Here is a 26,758-nt window from a genome sequence, read left to right as displayed (position 1 = left end):
AATTTGGTAAGCTCTTATCAAGCTTTGTTACTTCTACAGTGCAAACCATTAGTCACTCTAGAACCACATTGTGGGCCTGTTTTTCACTGTATGTTTGAAAATGAGCGAATATAGTCTACAATCATTTCCATTTACATCCTCTTTAAAGTCATTTCACACAGCCTTCAAGTCAACATAAAGCTTCTCATAGAATCCATCCATACCTGATACACTGTCACTGTTTGCTTATCTGATTGCACTTGGTTTATCTCTGCCCCCTAAATTTTTAAATAATTTGGAAAATTAAAGAGAAAATTTTTATAGCAACAAAACACAATGCACCTCATTTCTTCATACTAATTAGCTTACTGTGCACTTACACGTATTTTGTTGTTTTTTCCCCACTAACACCAAATGTGATAAACATCTCCCCTCAAACCTCCCTACACACCACACTCACAAAACCAACCTATGTGAAAGATAAGGGATGAAAGAAATAAGTTTGTTTAAGGTATAATCTTAACTACATAGTAGTTTTGCAAGATCAGTATGTACATGTATATCTAATGTCTAAGCTATGCTATCAATAACAATATGTACATATTAAATGCCACTTCTTTTAAATGATGAGAGATGGGGAAAGTATACATAGAAAACTACTATCTGGCCGTTGGTACCAAATACACAGCACAGCTACATCATACATTGCTTTAGATTCAGTTTTATATTTTTATTTGTAATGCCCAAGCCAGGTGCAAGTTGTCCTTTAAAGATAAGCAAGAAAACCTTCAGCTTAGTCAGTATCTAAATGCTGCTGCTTGTCAGCAGGGCCAAGAGCAGACCCAATTAACAGAGACTTACCTTGCTTTTGTGTTCACAGGGAGTGTGCAACCTCCTACAATACTACTGAAAAATGACAAGCCACTAGGGCAGTCCTAATTTATATTTGTTGTGATTTGGGCTGCAATCTCCATTCAGCCCATCACTCGGAGTTAAGAGTAAAATAGAGAAAACTGTAATAGTAGGTGGCAGCAGCTGCCTTTTGTCATAGATTTGATTTATACTACAACAGTGTGTATTTTTGTCCTCCCCCATGTTACCAGCTGTCCAATTTTTGTTCCTTGATGTTTCACCTATTATTTGTGGCAACACTTGGCTATTTTGCCATTTAAAGAAGCAAAACTTCAGGAGTCTAAACATGGTTGAATATGTAGCCTTGCTTAGCCTGATCTAGAAGACTCAAGCATACCAGCGCATGCAGCTCATCAGTCAGTCAGCAACAGTGCTAAATATTTCTATGATGTGATCACACATATTGCCATTGATTTGAGGGGAGTAGAATGGAATTAAAAAAGATTCTGAAACACATTTTTGATCATGTCCCAAATGAAAATATGAAAATCAACTTTTGCATTTTAGTAGTTGATGTTATGGATATAGCTTGTTGTTCATGTATATAGTCTGGTGGAGTAGTTATTTATAAATGAGTGTTAACCTGAATTAAAAAACAAGCAAACAAACAAACAAAGCATTCCTATTTCAGGCAACTCTTTAACAAATGTCTATAAGAAAACCAGTAATGAGGTTTATGCTCAAAGTAAGCCATAGGCTTAAAAAACTTTGAAGAAAAATGGGCATAAACACGTTTAAGCATTTAAAATAGCCCAACAGCAAATATCTCCATCAACAGATTTCTCAGCACAGACCAATAAGGATGTGATACTACAACTCAGAGGTAGAAGAAGGTGGCTTGATGCTTCTGTTCTTTAAAGAAGAGTTTAAAGAAATACTTAATTCCATTTGAGCTACAGTACAAATGAGAAGACAGCTATTTCCCACATCCCTTCCTTTGTTCAAACCATTTAGCAGAAAAGGTCAGTGACATTCTGACCTACTCTTAATCATAACACAATTTTCACAATTAGAACTTAGTCTGGACTGAAAAGCATGCACTTAAGGCATGACTGAGGAACAAATTTGGATATAATCCAATTCACTTTTTATTTCTAGGGTTTTTAATTACTTAGCTGATAGAACCAAGCATGCAGTTGGTCCTGTGCAGACTTGACTAACTCTTCAGTGCTGAAAAAAGGTGGTCAATGGTGTCCAGTGAATCACGGTAATGTGTTTACAGTGATAACAAGGGTATTTAATTATGAAATAAAAACTCTTTCCCTTCTTGGCTTAGCATCATCTCAAACAACGCTCCAGGATACCATTGAGCTAAAATACAGCAGACAAAAATGGTTGTGTCAAGAACATACAAGGATCCCTGTTCTACAGGCATCTACTCTTACTTTTCTTCTCAAATTTCAGAATGAATTATTTAGTCCTACATAGTTTTACTCTTTCATAGGAATGACTGTTTGGTAAAGCTTGAAAACAGACATCTCCCTAAATGGTTTTGGTCAGGCTCCCTAGAAATTTGAGAAAAAGGATAAATTTGACTGTAAAGTGGTCCTATGCATGCAGAGAGAAAATAACTGTGTTTATTTTTATCAAGAAATCCTCCTAACTTGGCTTTCTGCTCAGAGTAAAATCAAGAAGACACTATGACACTTTTGAAAGAATCAAAAGGGAAAAAGTAAAAAAGAAGCCTTCAGCTGGGAGTACAAAGGAAATTACCCACTGACTGGTATCCTTGTTCTAAGTGGGTCAGAATACATCAGTTTTCTATATTTCTTACATCTCCCAGCAACAGAAGCATATTGAAGTAAAAATAATAATTCAATGTTTATAGAGTATCAATAATTTTAAAGGTTATCACTGAGAATTGCAAGTCAGATGCATGAAGGTTAGCAAGATGATTTCCAGCATGCAACAGAACTTTATAGATGGAAATAATCTCATTACTCCATTTACTATTGTGCCCCCTCCAAGTCCTGCACACAAGTAGCTGTATGATTGCTTTAAGCATGTAATTGTTTTATCCTCCTCATGGTTTACCAGTAGAGGCTGTACCAGACTTGAATGGTTTTTAGCAGCTGAACAGTCCAGCATGTCTGCATACCCCCCACTGGACCAGTTTAGAGCTACACCAGCTTATGCTCTCAAACAGATCAGCTCACATTTTCCTACAAATACCCTATTCATTGTTGTGTCCTAGTGTCTCAGCAGCAACACTGGAAGAACTTATCCATCTCCACAGGTGTGCACTGCAGGACTGTAAAGGGAGGAGGCAAGGAATTAGGAAGCCCATTGCAAGGCAGCACGGTAAGAGCAGGAGGGAGAGGAGAGCTGTGTGTGGTTAGAAAGTGTTTTTATTACCATCCCAGGACTTTAAACAGTCTGATTTTTCAATCGTAGATTAGACTTCAACACAGCAGTGCTTGGCCTAGATTGAAAATTCATGTACCTTACAGAAGCCCAGAGAACAGCAGAAGACAGAGAGCTCTTCATTTCTAGGTCGCATTTTTCCTCTGCTGTGACCAAAAGGTGCTAATGTAAAACAAACCCGTGACTCTACCTTGAGTGACAGAGTTTACACAACAATTAACCTCAACCTGTAGAGTTTATTTTGCAAGGTCAGTCAGGAGAGCCAAGCACAAGTCAGCTGTCCATGTTAAATTAAGTGCAACTCTGTGACACACATATAATCTATCACTGGAAATCTTCTCAATTTCAACTTGGCACATAATTTTTATTAATAGTAATAAGTAAACTCCTGTTTGGTTTATGTATGGACAATTTTCTCTTTAATCTCCGCTACGTAATCACAGCTGGGAAAGTTATAAAGGTAGGCAGTAAACATTTTTCTCCTCTCGCAAGATGTTTGAAATTTTGAAGAAAAAATATCCCATCATATCCCTCTTTTGGCACCCTAGACTGTTGACATTATTAAACCAAAACAGCCTGAGTTTGTGCTATAGCCCTGAGGCAATGGGACATGACAAGGCCCATCTGGCAGAAGCCCAGGCTCTGCTAAAGAATGTGCTACCAGTGAAACAGCAGAAACAATGTAGGAGATCATGCCCCAGCTCCCTTGAATTTATTAAACTCCATATAACCATAGGGTCCAATCTTTCCTGTCCATCCAACACCTTTCCTGTCTATTGCTGCTCACAGGAAGACACTTCTTTTTCTCAGACCCAGTAATTGACCATTCAACTTATGAAGTTATGCAGCATAATTTAACATGATGCCGTTAGCCTGGTGTTTCGCAATGTTGAGGTGCATAAGGCTTTGTCCTGGGCCAGACAGTGAAGAGTCAGTTTTTGTTACTATTGTGACTGTCCATTTTGAAATAGGAGGAAAACACCAAATCTTAGAAAACGATGAATAAAAACCTGTCAATTTGAATGGACACGATATATCACTCTGATAATGAAATATTCTGATTTTGCTTTATTTGCAAAAGTTTCTTCTACACATTACTTAAATTTTGAAATGAAGAGGTAGCTCTGTCTGAAAGAACGGGACTTTTCATTTAATAACTGTCAAAATCGAACTTTTCAATATTTCAAAATTTACTCCTTTTTTTAGACATTACATTCCTCAGAACCTACTCCTTACTGTCAAAAATACAATGAATTACTACTTTTGGATGGCAGCAAAGGAAGAGAAGTTATTTTGAAAAACACCCTGCCAGGTCTAATAAACTATTTTTCAGTCATTCTTGTCTTTGTCTTAAGCTCTGATGAATGCTACAATGGATCCACCTTAAAATGGGTGCATCAGAAGTGTCATTTATGGCATTTAGTTTTTCAGACGAGGCAGTGGAAAGCTTCCTGATTCTTTTGGTATTATGCTACTAAAAGTCATGTGCAAATAAAATAAATACCGGAAATGCTCACATTTGCCATCTTGATGGATCCACTTAATAGCTGCTTCAGATAGAGATTCAAATCCTTCACTCTTTTATGTTCAAGATCTGCAAAAGGTATATGCCATGAGTGGGGAAACCTGCAAGAGAAGAGTATTTGTAATTATTACTCTTGTACTGTATTTGCTGAAAACATTTCCAGGTCTACTTAACAGAACATTAACTCTTTCTAAGATGTTTTGCTGGCAGGTGAAGGGATGGGTAGTTTACATAGGATTGTTTACTCTCTGCTTCTGGTTCTTTTCTGATAACAATTTGCTAATATTCTGTTTCATACTGTACTCTTTTTTTTCTGTCTAAACCATTACATTTATGTTACACGCACACATATACATATATACAAGTTAAAAACCTTAAAAGGCACTTATCTGCATTTTAGGGTATCTAAATACCTCTAAAAATTGGTCCTTTATGATTGTAGGAAAACATTACCCTCTCCATTTTTTTGCATAGTGCATAGCACAACAGATCTGATCTCAGACCAAGGCTCATACTATACAAAGCCTTGCCATACAATAATGAATGCCAAAACCTTACAGCAACAATGTGACATTTTATGAATATACCAATTTTTTTTTTTTTTTTTTTTTTTTTTTTTTTTTTTTGTTTAACCTTAGCTATTTAGAGTGTAGGTAAGTTTTTCAGACTAGGCCCCTGAGCCTGAATGCAACTTCAGGCACTACTATAACAAAAATAATATATGAAAACAAACTATCATCACAATTAGAAAATCAATCCCAACAAAAGCAATAACAACAATAATAGCAATGTTCTGTATATTTTTTATTAAGATGAATTTCACTTACTAAATAAAACATGTTGGCACAGGGTGGTTTTATATCAATTTTCAAATGCTATGGTGAATTAAAATGTCAAAACCTGCTATTTTTTTCACTTGAATCATCTTAGTGTTTTAGATACAACATGGTAGATCAGTCAAAAAGTGAGATTTTTAACAACACACATAATCAATTTACATTAACTTTGCCCTGACAAGGACTATTTCTGTCAGGTTGAAGGATCATTGGAAAATCTAGCTATGCTGAATTGCATGTAACGGGTTTTATGATATAGATTACTAATATTGCTAAACTAGTATTATACTTTATGTCCACTGATCTATATAATACAGGGTAGCAGAAATATTGATCTGGTCATATTTCATGTTACATCACCACTGCAAACACTTAACCATGTATTGTTTACAAACCTCTTTTTCCTGATACAACCTGGTTTATGCAGCAGACCTGAAGAGATATCTGAAGGCTTCAGACAAATTACTAAAAAGCCAGCTAGCTCTCAAAATACACTGAAAATAGACACTTGCCCAGCCTTTTGAAAGACAGCTGGTCAAATCCTACTTTGAATAGGTTTTACCCAATTCCACAGCTCAGTGATAAGATGTCATCAGCTTTTCAAAAGCCAGCCAAATAGCAACACATGGAGCAGTGGATTCCCATCCCCAGAGAGGAACACTGGCCAGCATTGCAAACCACCCAGCTGTAAAAATAGCACAGCAGCCTCACCTAGTGAAGATAAAATGACCAAAGACAATTAAGCTACACTTTTTGTTACCAAGAGATTCAAGGTAATTAGATTTCATGAACTGTAATTAGATTTTTTTTTGTTTGTTTGTTTGTTTGTTTTTAAGCTTGTTTAAGCAGAAGGCCTTTTATGAAGAGAATACTGATTAATAAGGATATTGTAATTCTTTATGAGAGGACAGGTCTTTAGCTATCTTGTGTAATACTTCTGAGGAAAAACTTAACACTGGTATAACATAGTCTGCAATTAAAATGGCAAAGGGCCAGGATGATAGCAGCATATTGTATAGCCTTTTGATTATTTTTGCCTGTATCATGGGAAGATCAGGGCTCAGTTAGGCACTGTAAAAATGAACACTGAGAGGCAATTCTTGCCTGAAGAAATTATAGTAGCAGGGGATGTGACATGACCCAGAATCATGACATATATGAGCTGTACACATAAAATTAGAACGCAGGTCATTTGACATATATAGACAGGCTGTGAATGTTTTGGGCTTCTCTAGGACACAAAAGGGACTTCTTTCAAGAGGTGGTAGGGAGGATCTGTTTGGAAGCAGCACAAAATAAATGAGGCTGCATAACACAAAGAGAGGACTCTGTAAAATGTTGGCCCTCAGAAGATGCATCCTAAGCACAGTGGCCAAACTGAGGACAGATACATGCATTATCTGTAACTTCAGAGACAGCTGATTGATGGCACCCATAACTCTCTGCTGCAGTGAAGGACAATATGAACCTTGTAGTAGAACTGAACAGTTCTTTAAAGTGAATTCATGCTTTTGCTGAATTGTGCCTGTGGCTGAAATGGAGTTTGCACTTGTGAACATGCTTGTGTTAGAAAAGGTTAAGCTTCCAAGTTGATTTTGAGCTTTGCATCTAGTTTAAAGAGATCAGAAAAACATAAACTTGGGCCATTTACACACATCCTGGGTACCAGATCCCATTTGCTACCAATTAGTTTGAAGAACATTTCCATGTATAAACTATTTCACTTAAATGCTTTGTTGAGTGAAAAGACTTTTGGTTACAAAAAACAAACAAACAAAAAACACACACACACACACACAAAAAAACCACACAACAAACAACACAACAGACGACAACAACAACAACAACAACAACAAAACAAAAAAACAACCAACCACAGTTAATACTTTGTCTAAAACTAAATAAGAGAGAAGATGCCAGGGTGCAAGGGCTTGTTTGGGGAAGCTGTACTTTGAATTATAAATATGGGATGAAAGTTTACATGCAATAGCAAAATTTTACATGCTGAGAACTCTGAGCTTCTGTCTTTAGTTTCTTGTGACAACAATATGAAGCAAGCTTTTTGCCTTCCTTTGATGCTTCTGGTATTGGCCAGTGCTAGAGGCCTGCATCACACAGACTAATGGTGTGATGTGGTATAGCAGTTCCAGTGAGAATTTCACATATAGAAATAGCTTAGTTTTTACTCTTTGGGCTGCACTAGAAGCCTCCAAATGACAAAGCTACATTAAAATTAAAAAAAAATAAATAAATCAAGATGTTAGCATATGAACATTCATATAGAGAAACATCATAAAATGAATTACTTTAACACAGTCTTGAGGAAAGATCATAGAGTGATAGGTTACTGCTGGGACAGAGTTTTGGCAATAAAGTTCTGAAGCTCTTAGAAAGCCTCAGTATATGTAGATTAACCTCCTGTGAGTCCTGAACTCTCATTTGTATTAAAAATATTATAAGTTATTTTAATAAAGGTAGGTTTAGTGAAAAATAGCTAGTGCTGGTTTTGAAATTCACTACAGGATTTCTGAGGTCTGTACACTTCTAGAAAGGAATATATTTTCCTTCAAGGGGTGTCTTCACTGAAAAAAAAAGAAAAAAGAAAGGAACCAAAACAAACCAAACAAGTCATAAATAGCAACTTGAATATTTTATTCTGCAAAGTAATAGTTTGCATGCAAATGGTTCCAAATCAAGACAATGATTCAAGCACTTTAGGTGCTCAGTGAAATTCCAATTCTGACCAACTGCTGCAACCAGCTCATGTGGACAGTCATAATGAGTCAAACTGGATCCAAACTCCCTCAGTTATGGGAAAGATTCTCTAGAATTAACCAGTCTAAAGCCATTTAACTGAATAAATCTCACAAACTCAAGGAAATACCAAATTAGACTGAAATGCATTGATTCCATTTTGTAAGTCAAAATCATGTTAATTGCAGCTATTTATCTCAGGTCAAACATCAAAGACCTTTCTATCTTTCAAGTGTATCACTGGAATATCATCTTGGTTCAGGTAAAATGTTTATCTTTATGGTCAGCTTTTTGCTTTATTGTAGATTGAGCTTGAAGAGGTGCTTGTATGAGGTAAGCCAGTATGACTGTTTAGTATTTTCTTCTCAATAGCATATAAAATACAAAGCATGTGATATCTGTAGAATATATTACTCTACTTATATTACCAAAGCCATGGAAAATTATTACATAAAGTAAAGCTGTTTCACGTAAGACAGAAATATGAAGCTATAAAGATGTACGCTTCAGGATATTCAAAGCAGGAATGAACATGTACATTGATAAAAAGGAATACTCAGAATTATTGCAGCTAATGATGGCTTATTTTTCAAGACTTATTAACTATTATTATTGAGTGATGCAAGGCATAAGGTATTGTTTTAAAGGACTGGGAGAGCAAGGAAGGTTACTGAGTATTTCTCAGCTGAGAAGTATGTGCATCTTTTTGTAAAAATGTTGATCATGCCTGTCAGTATCAGAGATTGTCTTGTTTCTGTTTGGAGCCAGTGTGAACATTCTTACATTGTTTTAATATACTGATTTTGCACAATGTTTTGACAAGCATCATGCAGAAAATAAAAACAATTAAAGACTCTATCATGCCTTTAATGAAGTCAATACCATTTACCCTTTGATTACAGAAGTATCTGTCAGGCTCAAACTGTTCCCCTCTTCTATTCCCATTATAAAGGATGAATAAAATATATAAAAGTTGGACTGTCACAATGGTCTATGATTCAGTTTCTTCTAGCCTGAACAGAAAGGTTGATAGAATATGTCTCATTGCCTTTGTGTTTCTAAAAATATGTCTGCCATACATTTTCTCACATTTTTATCTGTGCACAGAGAGAACCATTTAACATTCACTAATATGCTGCCTTACTCTGGGAGTGCCTCTGATGGAAACTGCTTCTGGAGCTGGCTGTGAAGTTTTGAGAACTGGTCAAACGATTTCTCCACAAAAGTGACCACATTGCAGGTTTGTACCACCTGGACTAGATATAGCTGTATTGGGGAAAAAGGAGAAGCAGAAAAAAGAAATGATCAGAGAGGAAAATTAAAAAAAAAAAAAAAATGTACAAGTGAAAATATAGGGTGATTTTTACAAAGAAAACCTTTCTTTAATGTAGTGCCAAGTGCCACAGAATTCAGTTAGTAATTTATATCTTTGCTACACAGGAGGAACTTGCCTGGATAGCATACAACTGAAAGATCACTGTAGTGCGTGAAAACTAATAATGCACCATTAAACCATCATATAACAGTCTCCAATTTCTATTAGGCTTCCTAATTTTGTGCCATGCTTTCCTCCTGGATGCTTTAATTAGCTCTTGATTTATTTTTCACTACAGGGCAGGAACTTTTCTCCTTAATGGCTCCCTGCTAATAGCCGTCTGCCTGGTGTTCTTTCTCTCTGCTACCTCATTGGCACTGCTGTGATCCTTTCAATGTGGCAAAAGCACATCTTATATAAAAGAGGAGGAAGAGTATATAAGCTCACAAAAGAGTCATTGAAGATCAAGTGAAAAATACAACACATACGGAGTCAGACTTTTTGTTGAACCCCAAAATGGTGGCTCTTGCAATTGACTTCTCTGTGTTCAGCATCATCCATTCCTGGGGGACAGTCTCTGGAGCTGGAGGCTTTGCAGAGCCTGTCACTGACATCTGTGCAAGTGTGTGGATCAAGTTATTGAGCTTAACGGGAAAGCACTCCAAACTTTCCTTTATTTTCCTGAAAAACAAACAGAAGAGGTGCTATTGATGTATCTGGATCCCATTTCTTGATCCTTAGTTTCACAGATACAAGAACCAAAAAAAACCCATACCTAAAACCTACCTCACATGAATATGTACCATATGCACACCACTGACCATTATTTGCAGAAATACATTTCCATCCCTTGAGCCCCACTGCTTTGAGGACCACTCTTGCTGTAGCTTCTCATGACTGACCTTGAGGTAGTTATACTTCATAAGCTGGATACAACCAGCCTATCAGACGAGAGACAGCCAGAATATTTTCATGTGTATTTTGAGGAATTCCAGGTTAGAACAACATGTGCTCACTTCAAAAGGGACGGAAGATTGTCTTTGCAATTTCATTACATTAATCTCACATGGACATTAATCGCACATATGTCTGCACAAGGCTAAACATCTCTTGCATCCAATTTTTAATTTAATTGTGAGTGTCTTGTTAAATCCCCTACACAATTCTTAGAAGCCCAGTCTTTGTGGAACAGCTTAAGATGTATATATTTATTAAAAAAAAAAACACAAATAAATTCTCTTCTCCTCCTATCTTCTCCCATCTCATCCCTGTGTGAGAGGAACCAGAACATACTTCTAATTTCCTAGCTTTGAGATCTTTCATCAGAAAAGACACAATGGAAAGAAAAATTACTAGATATACATGCAGATATGTAGCACAAACTTGTTTTAACATCGAAGTGAACTTGAATTGAGAAATAACACTGCAAGATAATAACTGGTCTTTGAAGAGAATATGCAGTGCTTATTAGAAAACAGTTGCCCTTCTGAATTCAATTGCTGGTTAAAATCTATTTAAAATGTGTTACTATTTTTTTTTCTATTTCCACACTTAATTCTATAGCTCTCTGAAGACATTCTGGATGGGTTTTATGTTATAGAACAACATCCTATTAGTTTCAGGCCATATAGTAGCAAACCTCTATCAAATTGTCTGGTGTTCCCCCCATTCCCCGTTTTGGACTATATCTAACTAGCTTACAGGAATTGACAATACCCTTAACCACCTTCGTCATTACCTCTTTGAAGCTGAGCAAATGCTTCATCTGTCATTTAAGATTAAATTCTTATTCATGTGTTTCTCTGTGTGGGCTGGATTGCATACTACAGTCAATTGAAATCAACTCCATTCATCCCATTAGCCTGATTTTCATGATCTCAGACATTCTGGCTAAAGACTATAGCTTTACAGATGCCACCATACCAAAAAGAATATTCTACCTGCAGCTAGCTCCCCAGCTTGCTCCCCCAACCTGAGATCTCATTCAAAATACCATGTGAACTCATCATACACCAATTAGGCAGACTAAACTAAGGAAACAAGATGTATATGCTTTTCTTAATGTAATAGCATGAGAGGTATCTCTGAATTGATTTAGTTCATTACCTTAATTATTAATTACATTCTTCATAAACAAATACCTACAGACTATTTAATAAATAATTAATACTAAAATTGAAAACAAGAAAATATATCTAATTTCAAAATATTAGTACAAAATCACTGATTAGTTAGGTCACATCTGAGGTGAACATTTCTTTTTTAACTCTTATGTGTTTAATTTAATGTTTAGTTTAAACACTTGCTAAATCACTGAGACATGATTTAGGTTATAGAAACTGTAAATTGGCCATATTATAGCAAACTGATTAGGGATTTTGCAATGTTACTATAAGAGGTATGTTTACTTTGCAACTAAATACAGTGAATTTAAATTCACATAAAACAGGTCTCTGCTTATAAATTAGTATTAATTCAGACATCATCACTGTCACAGAGCAGCTGATATTGGAATATTACTATTTAAACAATCCAGTATTTTAATAGTTTGTAGTTTTTTCCATGGATCCATTAAACTTCTAAAATACTTTTAACACTTAGATTGCTAATCACATGCCTTCTCTAAACCGAAACAGAGGCTTTTGTTAATGCTGCATCACTTGTCAGTGTTTAAAGGTAAACATCTAAAACAAAATAAAGCCAGAATTATATATAGTTTTTGCCATCTCTATATACTCTGCTTTCTCTGTATGTGGTCCTCTCTGTTATAATAGAAAGCAATAAGCAATCAGTATGTCCTGTCATTAAGAATGAGTTTAAAAGGCCTCTTTGCTACTCTGATGACATCTCAGAGTGTGTCTTCACAGCAAGGTACAACAACTACAGTTAAAGTTTGCTGAATTTTCTTTCAAGGGTGAACAAGCTTAAGAAAACTCTCTATTCCACAGTTTCTCAAAGCTTCCTAACTATGTATGGAACAGTGATGTACATCAAACTCGTGTCATCTTTTTAAATTTTGTGTTTTATTTTTGGTGTATATTACATCACTGACCCAGTTTACCACATTGTGGCAATCTGATTCCCCTTTCTGCCAGCATTTTAAAAATTCATTATAAATTCATAAGAATCTGTACTAGAACCTTCTCCTTGAACTCTCTCAAATGCTTTCTCTTCTATTGAGCATCATTAAGTTTAGCCACTGGTGAAGAATTTGTTAATAATGGGTATCATTTACTGAGATCCTCTTGCTCCCTAGGTCACTACCACTTTTGCTGTGCCTATAGCTGGCTCTGTCCTCACAATGATATCACTGTGAATCATAGTATTTCTAAAATAAAGTTTGCTGGCAGCAACATTTTTTGTTTGTTTGTTTGTTTGTTTTTTCCACATGACAATGTTTTACCACACAGATTGCTGTCTGACCTATTTTGCGGAAACATGAGTTAAATATCTGGGATTATTCAAAAGGAATAACTTTTCATGTTCCACCTGCTGCACGGGCTTTGACTTTCAGATTTGGTTTACAGATTTTCTGCAAAACTGTCAAATCACTATCAGGTGAAACATGCACAGACTGGTTGTAAACATTTGTTTACAACCAGTTTATGTAAACAGATGCATGAAATATTTGGCTTTTTCAAGAGTGCCTAGTGATGGAAGTATACCCCCAAGTCTACATGAGAAAGTAGTGAAGTCCAAAAAGATTTATTATGTGAAATATGTGGTGTTGAGACTCCAACAGCCATGCTACGTGCCTTTTAGGGGTTTACTTCAGGCTAACTCTGATTCTATGGGCAGAGCACATCAGATACTCTTTTGAGGTGCACCTTCCGTTCCAGTTTCATCACTGCTAGTCTTCCTGTGCACCTCTCTCCCATACAGAGAACATTGCCTTCCCTGAGCTGGTGACATATGGGGTTTATGCAACAGTATGAATGTCTCAAACAACATAACTTCAAGGAGGAAGTTTGCCTCTGTTCATTTGATGCAGGTTTACCAAGACCTTTACAAACTACTTGAGTGCAGCTGAAAGAGAGTTTAGTATAGTAGTTTTGTCTATGTCCCATTAGAAGTCACCAGCTGTCACTGTTTTTTCAGCTGTTTGGAAGATTTCTTGCTGGAATATCTGCAGTCACCTCAGAAACAGGGGTTGTCTGATCATTTAAAGATTAGTGTCATGTTTTGAAAGGGGTTACTGTGAACTGTCCAGTTTCGCAGCTGTTGGCAGTTGTGGTTTGGAGTGGATACATTTGACCTAGGCAATGGCAGGTACCTAATAAATGAAAAATAAGTAAAGATGGCAGCTGACCTTAGCAGCACCCCTCAATCAAGCAACTGAAGATATGCAATGGTACTTCGCTGGTAATTGCCAGATCCACAGTGCCTCTCTTATTCATGAGTTTCTAGAAGTGAGTTAGATTGCATACTACAATCAATTGAAATCAACTCCATTCATTGCACTAGGCTCACTTTAATACCTTAAAAATAATTTTAAATACATATCACTTTACAGGCATATTAAAAATGTCAGGCAGCAGTCGACACCATGCTGACTTTTGAAGATTATCTACAGAAAACCAAAGAGGAAACTTATATCCAGAAATAGGATGACTTTCTTTTTTTCATTGTTATAACTGAGTTGTGAGGTAATGAGGAAAGGAGGGAGGGAAAAGGATCAAGTTGAGTTTCAAGGATCAAACTGAGTTCAGGGCAGATGCTGGAGAGACAACAATGTTTCATTTGGCACTAGGTGCACAGAAATTACAAGCAAACACAGAAACTCTTGTTTAACTCTCAATCGGTGCACTGTTTATTCATGATCTGAGAGTGTGACCTTCCAGAAGGCTGCAATCTGTGAGCTTCGGAACTGCTGCTCATCAGCTCGTAATAGTGAACTGACCCAATGTGAGAAGAGAACAGTACACAAATGAAACCACAGATTACTGAACATGTCTTAATTCAAAAGTGAGAGCAAAAGAAACACTGAATACTTTAGAATACTGAAAGGATTTGGACGTTAAAGTCCAAACTCTGGTATCATTATCCCATTGGCTAAAAAGGTGAAGGGCAAAGAAAAAATTAACATTGTTTTGCCAAGAATATTTGTGGCATCATTCATCGTTTTATGCTGTTTTTAAGTGCCAGTGGAGGCAATATCAGTACTATTCTCAAATCAAACTCAGACAATTGCTAAAAGCAATCTATTTCTAGAGAAATACAGTGAGAAATATTCTTCTCCTATTTCCACTAGCAGTTGTTTTTTTTTGTTTGTTTGTTTGTTTGTTTGTTTTTCCAGCTGATACGTTATATGATTGAAACTGAAAGATCACAATAAATAACTTGCATTTAGAACAACAAATAACTCTTGGCAGTTTTCAGCATTCCAATGACCACATTTCTTATCTAGAAATGAACTTTTTAAAAATAATGTATATAGAAATGAACTTTTTCAAAACAATAAAATGTTTACAGAAGTAATTGTGCAGAGAAAGCAGCTATGAATTTCAAAGGATTTGAAGGCTACTGGAAGTTATGGTAATAAACAGAACTTCTAATTTCACTTGCTTTCTAAGGACAACCTGAAAAATAGATATAGGAATAAAGTATGGAGAGACCATGAGAAGTGTGGGATTTGATTTTTTTCTCACCTGTGCTTTTTGTACAAAAAGGAATTAGGGAGGAATTTTTCTGAAGAATGGGAATAAAGACAACATAGGTAATGCAAAGCTCACAAAAATCTCAAAATATTAACATTCCTAGGAGCAGGTCAGAAAATGCTTATATTGACGGTAAGTCCTGAATAGATCTAGGTATAAGCCATACCAAAGACTGCCTGGAAACACTTTTCAGAAGTTAAAATTCTACTAGACATGAAAGCTGGCATTCTGCCTATGTTTAAACATGTAGAAGTGTTAGCTAATGCATGCTTTGAATTAACACAAATTATGTTTAAACATGAATACAAATTAGAATTTAAAAAAAAAAAGTAAAATGAGATCCATAGAAATTCATGAGCTAATGAAAAGACAACTTGTACTTAAAATGAGCATATATGATACAAACATACACTAAGGGTATTAAAGAAGCAAATATGCAACCTAACAATATCTGAGTTTTCTGTATGATATAATGATCTCTATGACCAGTAACAAATTCAAAGGAAATTAGAACAATAGAGTTCTCTAAAAGCATTATAGCAGAAAATACAGTTTCAAATAAGATCTGAGCCCACAGCACTGCACAGATCTGCAGCATGATGTTACTTTTATTGGTAAGCAGGACTTGAGGGTCAATTCCCACTCTAAAGTCCTGCACTTTCCTCAGCCTCAAAACTCCATAACCACCTCACCCACTTCGAAGAAAGAGTATGGAGCTCTCGTCCTGAATGCTGCCCTCATCCTTTATCTTCTGTCTAAGCAAGACTGCTGTGAATTTAACCCTAACCGTAACCTTATTCCTACCCAGCTGAAAAGCATACTAATGCTTTTAACCTCCAGAAGAGTTCTAGGCACTGGCTGAGTTTTGCGTGACACTAATTCAATTTTCGCTCTGAAGACTCACGTTTCCCTATTTGTTATGTATAACCTAGTCTTTTTTTTTCTCTAATTAAGTGAAATGGCTTTTGTACCCATGAGAGGCAAACACATCCACCCAAACTATGACAGATTCAAGACTTTTACATTTTAATTAGAAGCTGCATGTTTCCTATTTGAAGTGGAAATGTAAGTCTGTAATTTGGGAATATGTAAAATTTTAAAGGAAAGGATAAGGTAGGAGTTGACAGTAAATGTGAAGCTGTAATTAAATTTTAAAATAAACCAATCTTGTTAAGGGGCAATAGGAAAAGCATATGAGAAAACAAGAGTTAAAGGAGAGAAATCTCAGTGCTCTGCTGTGTGCAAAGTGATGGAACAATTGCTCTTGCCTAAAGGCAGTTCACGCGGTGAGAGAATTATGCGGCCTTATGGAAGTGTCCTTTAGGGCTTTGAGTTTGGAAAGACTGTCAACTGGACGTGCCCTGCACATGCACAAGAAGAAGCAGTCAGAAGGGTGTTGCTTTCTGTGCATGTGTATGCAGTGACCAGCAGGCTGTGATTTCAGACTGTCCTTTGCAAATGATGGTGTTGCAAAGGACAGGTTCTGACAGGGAGAGATCTTCTCATACTGTGCCTAGAATGAGAAAGTGTGCTTCCAAATCCATTCAGTTTCCATTGACTCAATATAGAGCATCATCAAATTAACAGTTGGAAATATATGTACTACAGAGGCCTGTCCCAAAAGATCACAACTGCAGGTTTTTTAATAGGTCATCTGCAACTCCTCACCAATAATCCCCAGTTATTATCACAAACAAGTAAAACGTGATTATCCTCATACAAATAAAGCATTACATATACCTATACTCACATACAATTCTGTTCTGTTATACATCTATTAAGTCCTTAAAAGGAAGAATAATTACCATTTTGCAGATGGAGAAACTATGGCTAACAGAGGCAGAGTAACTTGCCTGAAGCAACACAAAAGGTAGAAAGAAGATCAGAAAAGGGAATATAATGCAGGAATTTTAAGTCCTCATTCAGACGGTTAACAAGTCAAACCTTTTTATGGGAAGATTTTACAAAACCCACTGCAAACATTATTCAGATTTTGTTGTTGTTGTTTTTGTTACTTGGAAGAACATTCAAACATTCATTCAAAATGTCTGCAGTCCAAATCATGTTGCATGGAGTTAGGAGATCTAAAGGCAGTGGTAAACTGGCTATAAATAAGCCATAGTGGTTTTACCATTCCAACTGAATAAAACCAGTAGACACTGAATAAGTGTCTTCCTACATATGTACCACAAGTGCACAACTGTGTATCTTTGAGAAACTTGAGAAGGTTGGTTATAAGATGCATAAGGAGTGGATTTTTTAAAGTAAACATATGAGGATGAATTATCCTTTTGTGTAATTTCATTGATTACAACCCCTTAACATAAGAGGAAAAAAATGTGTTCAAAAAATATAATAAAAAAAAAAAGACAGCTTTTCTTTATGCCTGAAGGTGACAAACTTTCTGGATTATATTGCCTTTACCTTGTAAAGTAGCTTGTAGCCTGGAGGTCTGAGTCCTGAGGACGGAGGTTATCATAGACATATTTCAAATCCTGAATGCTCTTCAGTTCAGGCAATCCTGCATGCAGCATCTTAAAGTAAAGAAATGTCATTACTTCCTTGTACTACTAAAAATAAAATTAAATTAAATGGGGCCAACTGAGAAATGGAAGGATTTACACAGAAAGGGCTTTTTCTAAAACACAAAGTTTTGCTGATCTGTAAAGTTGTTCTGGTGCTAGAGCAATGCCTGGAATACTAAAGGGAACATATTGCACTGTAAACTTTCACAATGAGGTACCAGGAAGAGGAACTGGAAAATCACCAGTCTATTTGAACTATTTATTTTCTATTCCAATGTCACAATCTCAATACATGCCTTGCTAATCTTCCTTCATAGCTTTCTAATGGTGATAATGTACACAACAGGATGCTGGGAAAATGTAGCCACCTGAACAATAGTAACCACTTTTCTGTTACACTGACAATGATAGCCAAGCCCTAATCCTATTTAGTGCAACATCACCTTCTCATCCGGAACTACGACTTCCACTAGCACTGCTCTGGACTCTTCCTGCAAATGGATCGTACAGTCATTCCCTTTACGGTCAGTGGAGGAGAAAGATCCTTTTAAATGTTCACTTACAGAAGGAGCCCTGACTTGGCCACTCAGAACTGCTCTCTGAAAGAAATACATAATTCCCCTTCCATGAGGGATGGAGTTGGTCTAGTTAGTTGGCCACGTTAGGTTAAAAAGACAAATAATACAAATATTTCCCTTGGAAAGTTACAGTACAATGAGCAGTGTAGACAACTGTGTCCAGTTGACCATACATCTCTCTCCAGGCAATGTAAAATGTCACAACAAAAATCTTTTTGATTCACTTCAAAACATACTGATTTTTCTCAACGATCACAGTAAGTTGAGAGTGTGTGAGAGTTTTGTGTGTAATGGAGAAAAAAATCACTCCTTCACATTGCTCAGAAGGAAACGTATGTGATTTTGCAGTCACTGCTGTGCATTCTTCATTGACATTTATGTCTACTGCAGATAGAATGTCCTGCTGAGTTTTGCAGATAATGGCAAAGAAAAAAAAGAAACACTGATCTTATTTTACGGTTTGGTTGAAGGTTAAATAGAGGAAAGCGAAAAGGGATGAGGGGAGGGTGTCATTTTCCTTATTACTTCAAACCTCAATATTTTTACATCAAGTTTCAATATTTTGTATGTTTTCTTTTTGGCATTATGAGGAAAATCTTGCTTCATGTAAGGCCAAATCAATACTACCACTGGACCTTTAGATTGCTGTCTCACACAGTTCTGGCTAGCAAGGAGCAGAAAGACAGAAAGTTCAACGAGGTGAATGTAAGTAGCTTGTTTTCTTGACTGGATGAAACTTCGTGAGTTGAGAGCTGGGACAATAACAATGTTCGGCACTTAGGGATACACACTGCGTCTCCAGCACATTTTCGTCTCCAACACATTTATAAGAAAGGTAACTCCTGTCCCCTTTTAAAATTAAGAGAGTTGTTGCATAGACAAATTAAGCTTCTTGCCCTTCATTAGAAAATGGAACAATGACAGATCTGAACATAATCTGAATGATCCATAGTGTGACTGCATAATGGGATTCTTTAGGATCCCTGAACTGCAGAAGGGGGAAAGTCATTTGCCAGCCCCCAAAATGTCTTCAGCTGGGTGGTACCTACACACTGTTTTGCTGACTGCAAGAGCTGCTAGAGGGTTATTACACTGCTTCATCCCTCTTGCTTCATATTACCATATCTATCTTGCTTTCCCTCATGGAGGAGGCTTCTAAAAATGTGGCTAGTGTTTCTAGATGCTAATTGGACAAGAGATGGAACAACTGTTCAGAAAACAACTACAGGTTGCCTAGGGAAACTCAAATACTAGATGCTTAAGTTTAAGCGTCTGGATTTATCCCCTCTTGTCTGGCCACACGTCTTGACCTACCACACTTAATCATCTCAGGCCATCTTACTTGTTGAGCGGAACTGCTTATGCTCTCCTTGGGCCTGGATTCAGAGCTCCTACCAGCCTCTGTTTAATAGCTCACATCAACTCTTTAACAAAAGCAAATCTAATGAACTACTGGCATTTATACAGCTGAATGCTGTCAACAGACTGTTGGGTCTCCCACAGATGTTTCTGCTTTTCAAAGTGATGGAAACTTCATGGATTATTTCTTACTCCCAGCAGAAAATGTTGGAACAGTTCTAGAAACATGCTGCTCACCACTATGAAAAAGCATTAAGTCCCATACTAGGGGAAAAAAAAATCATGAAAACACTTTGCTAGAAACCACTAACAGTCACTGATCATCCAGAGTACTGTTTACAGCTCTTGTCAAGCTGTACTTTTTGGAAATGGCTTTATAGTTTGGATTTTTTTAACCATGCTTTACAAATAGTGTCTTATAAAACAGAATGGGACAGGGGAAAGAGAGCTAAATGATGCAGATGCAGATTTCCAGATATTGAGAGGTATCTTAGACTGTCATTGATACACATAGGCAGTGGTTAGTTTGTCTTGTCCTTTCCTGATAACATCTGATATTTTGCATAGAAATTAATTCAAATTATGACTTCACGGTGTATTTAGTTTTCTTAACTAAAACAGTTTCAGAACTAAAACATTTTGATACCTTCTTCCAACCAACACTCCATTTCAAGTACAGAACCAGACTCACCTTTCCAAACATCACTGGCAAAAACAAGGCATGCACAACTCATCTAGTTTTATAATTTCCTTTTGACATCAAGTGCTCATCAATGAGGTGTGAGTACACTGCCAGTTATTTTTCATTATGAAATGCAACACAATTGACTGAACTGCAGTTCATTGACCAATGCTTAAACATATTTGTATCCTGAATTTTAGCTCAGCACTCAAAGAACAGCAGAAACAATAGAAGAGGCAGTATGCCCTGAATATAGACAAACCTGAGCTGTATCCAGGCAGAGATAGCTAGGTATTTCAGAGTTCCTGCTGGGAACATTTTCCTAACACTCTCTCTTTATATTATCTCACAGTAATCTAACATCAGTATCTCTGCTGGTTGCAGAAGAAGGGACTGACTGCACTGAGGACCTGGGGGTGAACAGGAGATGTAGCTATATTTCCAGCATGCAGTTTTAGGCAACCTGTCCAGAAATGCAGAGATAACTGCTATGGATGAGGGTGCACAGGTGCTCTTGAATTTTTTCCAGAGACTCTTTAACTTTAACTTAGATAGTATTTCCCAGAATGGCATTTTGTACTGCTTCCAGCCACTATGGTTACTATGTGTTTGGGAAGAAGCAGGGTTGAGATTTGGTGCAATCCTTCCTGCTCTGTATTGGGTAATCACACAATGTACCACTGCATGAGAATTCATGGACAAGACAGAGGCAGGACAAGGAAATTCTTGCTGTTTCTCTCCCCCCACACACCTCTCCACCATTGCAGAAGCTGGAGACAATAGAGCTGTGTTTATGGAGTAACATTTTGGCTGTACTCCAGCTTCCACAGGAATTCTGGTTATAACTTCATATAGAATTTTCATACACAAACATTACCTAGGCTTTGCATTGGGCCCTGGACATAAGTTTTGGATTAATAGTCTAACCAAGCATATAAACAAATATTAGTTAATTTAATATTCTCATTCTACCCGTGAGAGGGGAAAATTATTAAGGTTTCATACACAAGTAGAGTCATAAAGAACTGATGGAATCTGCCACAGCACGTGAATCAGCATGAATACTTAAGGGATAAAAACACCTAAAGATCTTAAAATTCTATACAGAAGGATTTTAAAATCTGTCTTAATATAGGTCTTGCTACTTTATTTGCCATCCTAAAAAGGGAGTGTGGAATTGTGCAAAAAAAAAAAAGGCATCACTGGTAGCTGCAGTGCTGCTACATACTCTTACATCAGTCAATGTGTGAAACATTTAGTTTTCTTTGGCTTGCTGTAACCATAAATGAGGTTGGCAAATGATTGCTTGAAAACCTTGAAAAATGACTAAGTGAAAATTCCTGAATTTAGACCTTGCACCCAGGTTATTTTACAACTTTCAGCTATTTTGTAAAAAAACAAACAAACAAACAAAAACAAGTGGCAGCTTAGCTTTTCTCTTCTTAGAAATTAGTACATGAAATTGCATATTTTCTTTGCACAGGAAGTGCCAGCACTAACATTTTCTGGAGTTCAGCTTGATACCTCTTCAAATCATAGTGCTACAGGAGGCAGTAGAGAAGCGTTAAAAGGGAAGAGAACACCAGAGGAAATTGATTTTTGGTTTCATCTTCAAGTTTCTTACCATCTCCAGCAGATTCAAGAGTAACTGGCTGTGTTTCCTGACTATATTATATGCTCGACAACAAAGCTCCACAAACTCTTGAAAACGCTGTGGGTTTTTTCCACCTTCTGTGATGAAATACTCCATCTCTGATGTGAAGATGAAAGAAGCTCGGTCCCTTAAAAAGAGAACAATTACATGAGAAATTTCATTTAAAATAGCAAATCATGCAGGACGGTTAATATTTGTGTCTCATTATTCATATTTGTTTTTCCAGTATTATCTTCCTCATTATTTCATCTCTCCTTTCCTCCAGTGTGGACAGGTCTATTGGTCTATCTGGTATCCCTGACTAATTGGGGCAGAGACAGGTTTCACAGTAAGAGCTTCCCAGTAAGAAAGACAACAACTGAACAAGTTTGGGGCTTACTTATTTTCCTCTGTCTTTTCTTTACTTTTCCTTTTAAATTCTCATTGCTTAATTTCTTGACTTCTGCCTGAAAGCGAATCTGGAAACATGTTCACGCCTAGTATTGAAATATTTAAAAGCTGTTCTCAAACAGGATGGGATATAAATATCAACTCTCTACCAGGCGAGAAGTGAGTTAAAGAAAAAAAATGCAATCCCACAATCCAAAAGCAACAACAAAAATATATAACATATGATGTGATCATTAAATATACACCATTTTGAAGGGATGTTTCTAACTTGAGTTAAAACAGAATAAACCCAAATACATTCTCTTGTTCTATGTATAGTTACCCTGTATTCACTCAGGAGTAAATGAGGTGCAGAATCTGAAACCATGGCTTGCCTTTTTTCTTATCACTAGCAATGTTTGTGACTATGGCATGCTATAGAAGTAAAAAACAAATTAACCAGGCTTCTGCTAACAATGCTATCAGTTGATAGTTTTAGAAAAGACAGATATACTGCATCTTACCACAGACAAAACTACTGCAGTGATTTTCTCATCACAAGTGTGTATACAGATGCATGTACACAGATTAGAGGGCTATATCCCACGGAAATACACACAGTTGGTTAACCCTTAAATCAAAATAAACTCGAGTAAACCAAATACTTTTGGGAAACAAATGCAGAAACAAAGCTGAGAATGTCTGTTTCTTGCTAAAACCTCAAATGTGGGCAGAACCTGCTCTGCTTGCTGATTCATTCATAAACAAGACAGAGAAGAATTTCCTTGGAAATTTCATCATTTTCCTACAAAAATGTTTGCTTGGTATTACTGTAGAAAGTCCAGTTGCCATGAGATTCAAGGCTGCAGATGGAAGTCTCAGTTACATGAAATGTTACATGACCTTCCCTTTCTTATTTGTGGAATATTATTTTTGCTGTTTACAGTGAAGACAACTTCCTTGAAAACAGACCCCCTACAGGCATCATTCAGCTCAAACCAGCCTAGGTCTTCTTTTTTTTTTTTTTTTTTTTTTTTTAATTATTACTTTTATATTTTTTTTTTCATTTTTTAAAAAAATATGTTATTCCATTTCATTTAGGCAGTATTAGGAATGACAAAAATCTCCACAATATTGATTCTTATTCTTTTCTTCCACATTTTCTGTATCATGCAAGATGTGAGATGTATCATGCAACATAACAGTGTGACAGTTATATTACAGTAAGACTTTTTCACAGTGATTTTGTAGTTCTGTGCTGTAGCTCTCAGAGAATTACAAAATTGATTCTATTACTGATTTCAGAGAGCAAGATTTTCCCAGAGCCATCTCTTATTCATTCATCTTTCAGCTTATCTTTTGTCTATCAGTGGCATTTAATGTAGATGTTAAGTATTAATTAGTTAGGTTCAATTTGGGTCTCAGAAGTCAATTTGTTGAAACCAGTAAGAAAAAGAGATTGACCCAGAAAATAAACATTTTCACTTATCTGTGGGTAGACACCCAACCTAAAATCTTATTTGAAAGCTTTCTAGCACCTTAAGAATGCGTAAAAAACAGAACTCAGTTTCTTGTCCAATATCCCAAGCCAAAATAACTGCTCTAAATTTACCATAATGTGTACTATATTCAAAGCTCATATTTGATTTCTGATGTCCAGCTGCATGAAGAGACACAATTACACTATGAAGACAAAGCCCTTTCTGAGCTAGTCCAAGTATCCCACATTAAGCTACTTGCTTAAAACAGATAGTTACATCAGAAATTACTTTAATGGAAGAAATATTATGTTTAACATTGCTGGGTTGGGCTGTGGGCCAACTTCCACATAATGCATTGACTGCAACATTAGTCAATTCCCCTACTGCTGTTGCTAAAGGATCCATTTGAACACATAACTGATATGTTGGTATTTACATGTATATTACTTACAGGTTAATTTTTCTTGTGAGATAATTTTAAGCAGTTTTACAAGGTTCTTAAATTTCTCAGTATTATATTGAAGACATTATTATTATTAATTCGGTAGGGCTCTCCGCCCTTATTAACCTGCAAAATACAGTATAGAATTTTTTTTTCATTATATAAGCCTGATTTTGCTCGAGGTATTGTAGTATCAGAACCTCACCCATAAGTAACCCCTGCAATGAGTCAGACACTAAAGCTCCATGTTTGCCTGTGTCTAAGTAAGCTGTCCACTCAGAAAGGGATCACTTTGCAATTGAAATAAAAAACATGAAAACAACCTAGTATAAGAGACAAGATCCATGAGAAGGAACAACAGAGTCATTTGTCATGATAATATTAAAAAGTAAAGTTTCAGTGGGAAGAGATACTCATTGACAGTAGGTTAAAGATTCTGAAAGAAAAAAAAAAGAAAAAAACAATTGACAGGGCTGAACATCTATGTAAATAGGCAAAATGTTCTTTGCTGTTTTCACAGACTCCTCTGGAATATAAAAATATGGAAAGTGATAATCTAAAGATTAGTCCAGAAAAATTACATACAGGCAAGTGTAAGTCACCATCAATCATGCATGGGAAAACTTACATCAGCAAATGATGGTGGATGTTTTAGCTTGCATAAGAAAAAAAGCAATGACTGCTCTGGTTTTGTATGAGCTTTTTAATTTATCACACATACATGTGCAGATGAACTTCACCCAGGTGTACAGCCTATGTTTCTATATTTAAGCCATCTCTAACCAATAGCCTTCTCTATGGCACAATAGCTTAGATAGTATTACAGATAAGCTTGTTAATAAATATAAAAAACATCACTTATTTGAACATAACCCTATTACATAATTTGTTCAAATGAAATTATCTGAGATAATTATCTATCTATCTAAAAGATAATTATCTAAAACTATCTAAACATTAAAAACTTTATACCCCCAAATATACTCAAGATCACAGATAAAACCTATAATACTTTAAATCCATGGGATGCGCAAGGACCCATATTCTGTACTACAGCCAATGGGAAAATAAGCCATAGCCTAAAATCTGTATCTATTACATTTTTTTTCCCCATGCAATTAATGAATAAGCTGGCTTTAGTTTAACAAAACTAGTATGATTAGGTACTTTCAAGGAAAAGACTTTTACTATGATATCCCTGTAGAAGACCAAAATCCTTTTTATTTTCTTGAGTACCACCATTTCTAGAAAAAAAACCTTATTGAGACAATTGGTATGTCTTGAGGTGGACCATACCATAGATGTACAGTGTATAATCCCCTCAAAATCATTAAATCTATCTTGTCACTCTCTCTCTCTCTATCTTCCTCCTCTCTTTTCCCCCATGGCACTAAAGATCTAGATGAGATTAATAAACCTTTTTTTTTTTTCTTTTTTTTCTTTTTTTTTCTTTTTTTTTCTTTTTCTTTCTTTATGGGAAATCAGTCAAAAAGGTAATACCCCATTTTATTCCAGAGCCTGATTGCAATCCTGGACATTAAAGAGTTTTGCTTTACTATGGCTGTGACAAAAGAGTGTGCTCACATCATGCACTCATGCAGGGAAAAATAAGATTAGTTTTATGTTTTGGTGGTTGTTGTTGTCGTTGTTGTTGTTGTTTTCTTTATTTACTGCTTTCAGAGATATAAGATTTTCATTGGAATGTGTTTTACAGTTCCTCTGGAGATTAAGAATGTTTGAATAATATGTCATCAGAGAAAGGAAAGAAATTAAACCTCAAGCAACTAAACAGATCATCATGCAAAAACAAACTTAGTTTGGGTTGATGGGAACACTTATTAGGACTTTACTATAGGCTAGAAATATGTTGCATTCGCTCACCCTCCCCCCTCCCTCTCTGGGATGGGGGAGAGAAAAGGGAAACTGAAGCCTGTGATAAAGACAGTTTATTAAGACAGGAAAATAATAATAACAATAATAATAATAGTACAATTAATAATAATGTGTACGAAACAGGTGATGCACAATTCAAGTGCTCACCACCCGCTGACGGATGCCCAGCCTAAGCTCGAGTGGTCTGGCCCCCCCACCTTGGCTAGCCACCCCTATATATTGTTCAGCATGACATCAGATGGTATGGAATAACCCCTTGGCCAGTTTGGGTCAGCTGTCCTGGGTCTGTCCCCTCCCAGCTCCTGCTGCACCCCCAGCCTGCCCACTGGCAGGACAGAGCAAGAAGCTGAAAAGTCCTTGGCTTGGTGTAAGCACTGCTCTGCAACAATTAAAACATCAGCATGTTATCAGCACTCTTCTCATCCTAATCCAA

The 26,758-nt window shown here is 36.4% G+C and overlaps 1 protein-coding gene across 3 annotated transcripts in view; it reads right to left on the bottom strand.

Annotated features, from left to right (window-relative positions):
* Positions 1 to 26,758, bottom strand: part of PIK3C2G (phosphatidylinositol-4-phosphate 3-kinase catalytic subunit type 2 gamma) — a 212,515-nt gene that overhangs the window by 36,279 nt on the left and 149,478 nt on the right. For all 3 annotated transcript variants that reach the window (XM_038172920.2, XM_038172918.2, XM_038172919.2), the window contains 5 exons: positions 22,111 to 22,267; positions 17,767 to 17,876; positions 10,174 to 10,366; positions 9,515 to 9,636; positions 4,773 to 4,881 (listed from right to left, as the gene is read on the bottom strand). In XM_038172920.2, coding sequence (XP_038028848.1) covers positions 4,773 to 4,881; positions 9,515 to 9,636; positions 10,174 to 10,366; positions 17,767 to 17,876; positions 22,111 to 22,267 — 691 coding nt within the window. The remainder of the gene's footprint in view (positions 1 to 4,772; positions 4,882 to 9,514; positions 9,637 to 10,173; positions 10,367 to 17,766; positions 17,877 to 22,110; positions 22,268 to 26,758) is intronic.

This window comes from Anas platyrhynchos, chromosome 1, assembly GCF_047663525.1.
Source record: "Anas platyrhynchos isolate ZD024472 breed Pekin duck chromosome 1, IASCAAS_PekinDuck_T2T, whole genome shotgun sequence".
NCBI lineage: Eukaryota > Metazoa > Chordata > Aves > Anseriformes > Anatidae > Anas > Anas platyrhynchos.
This window is presented reverse-complemented; position numbering and strand designations above follow the sequence as displayed.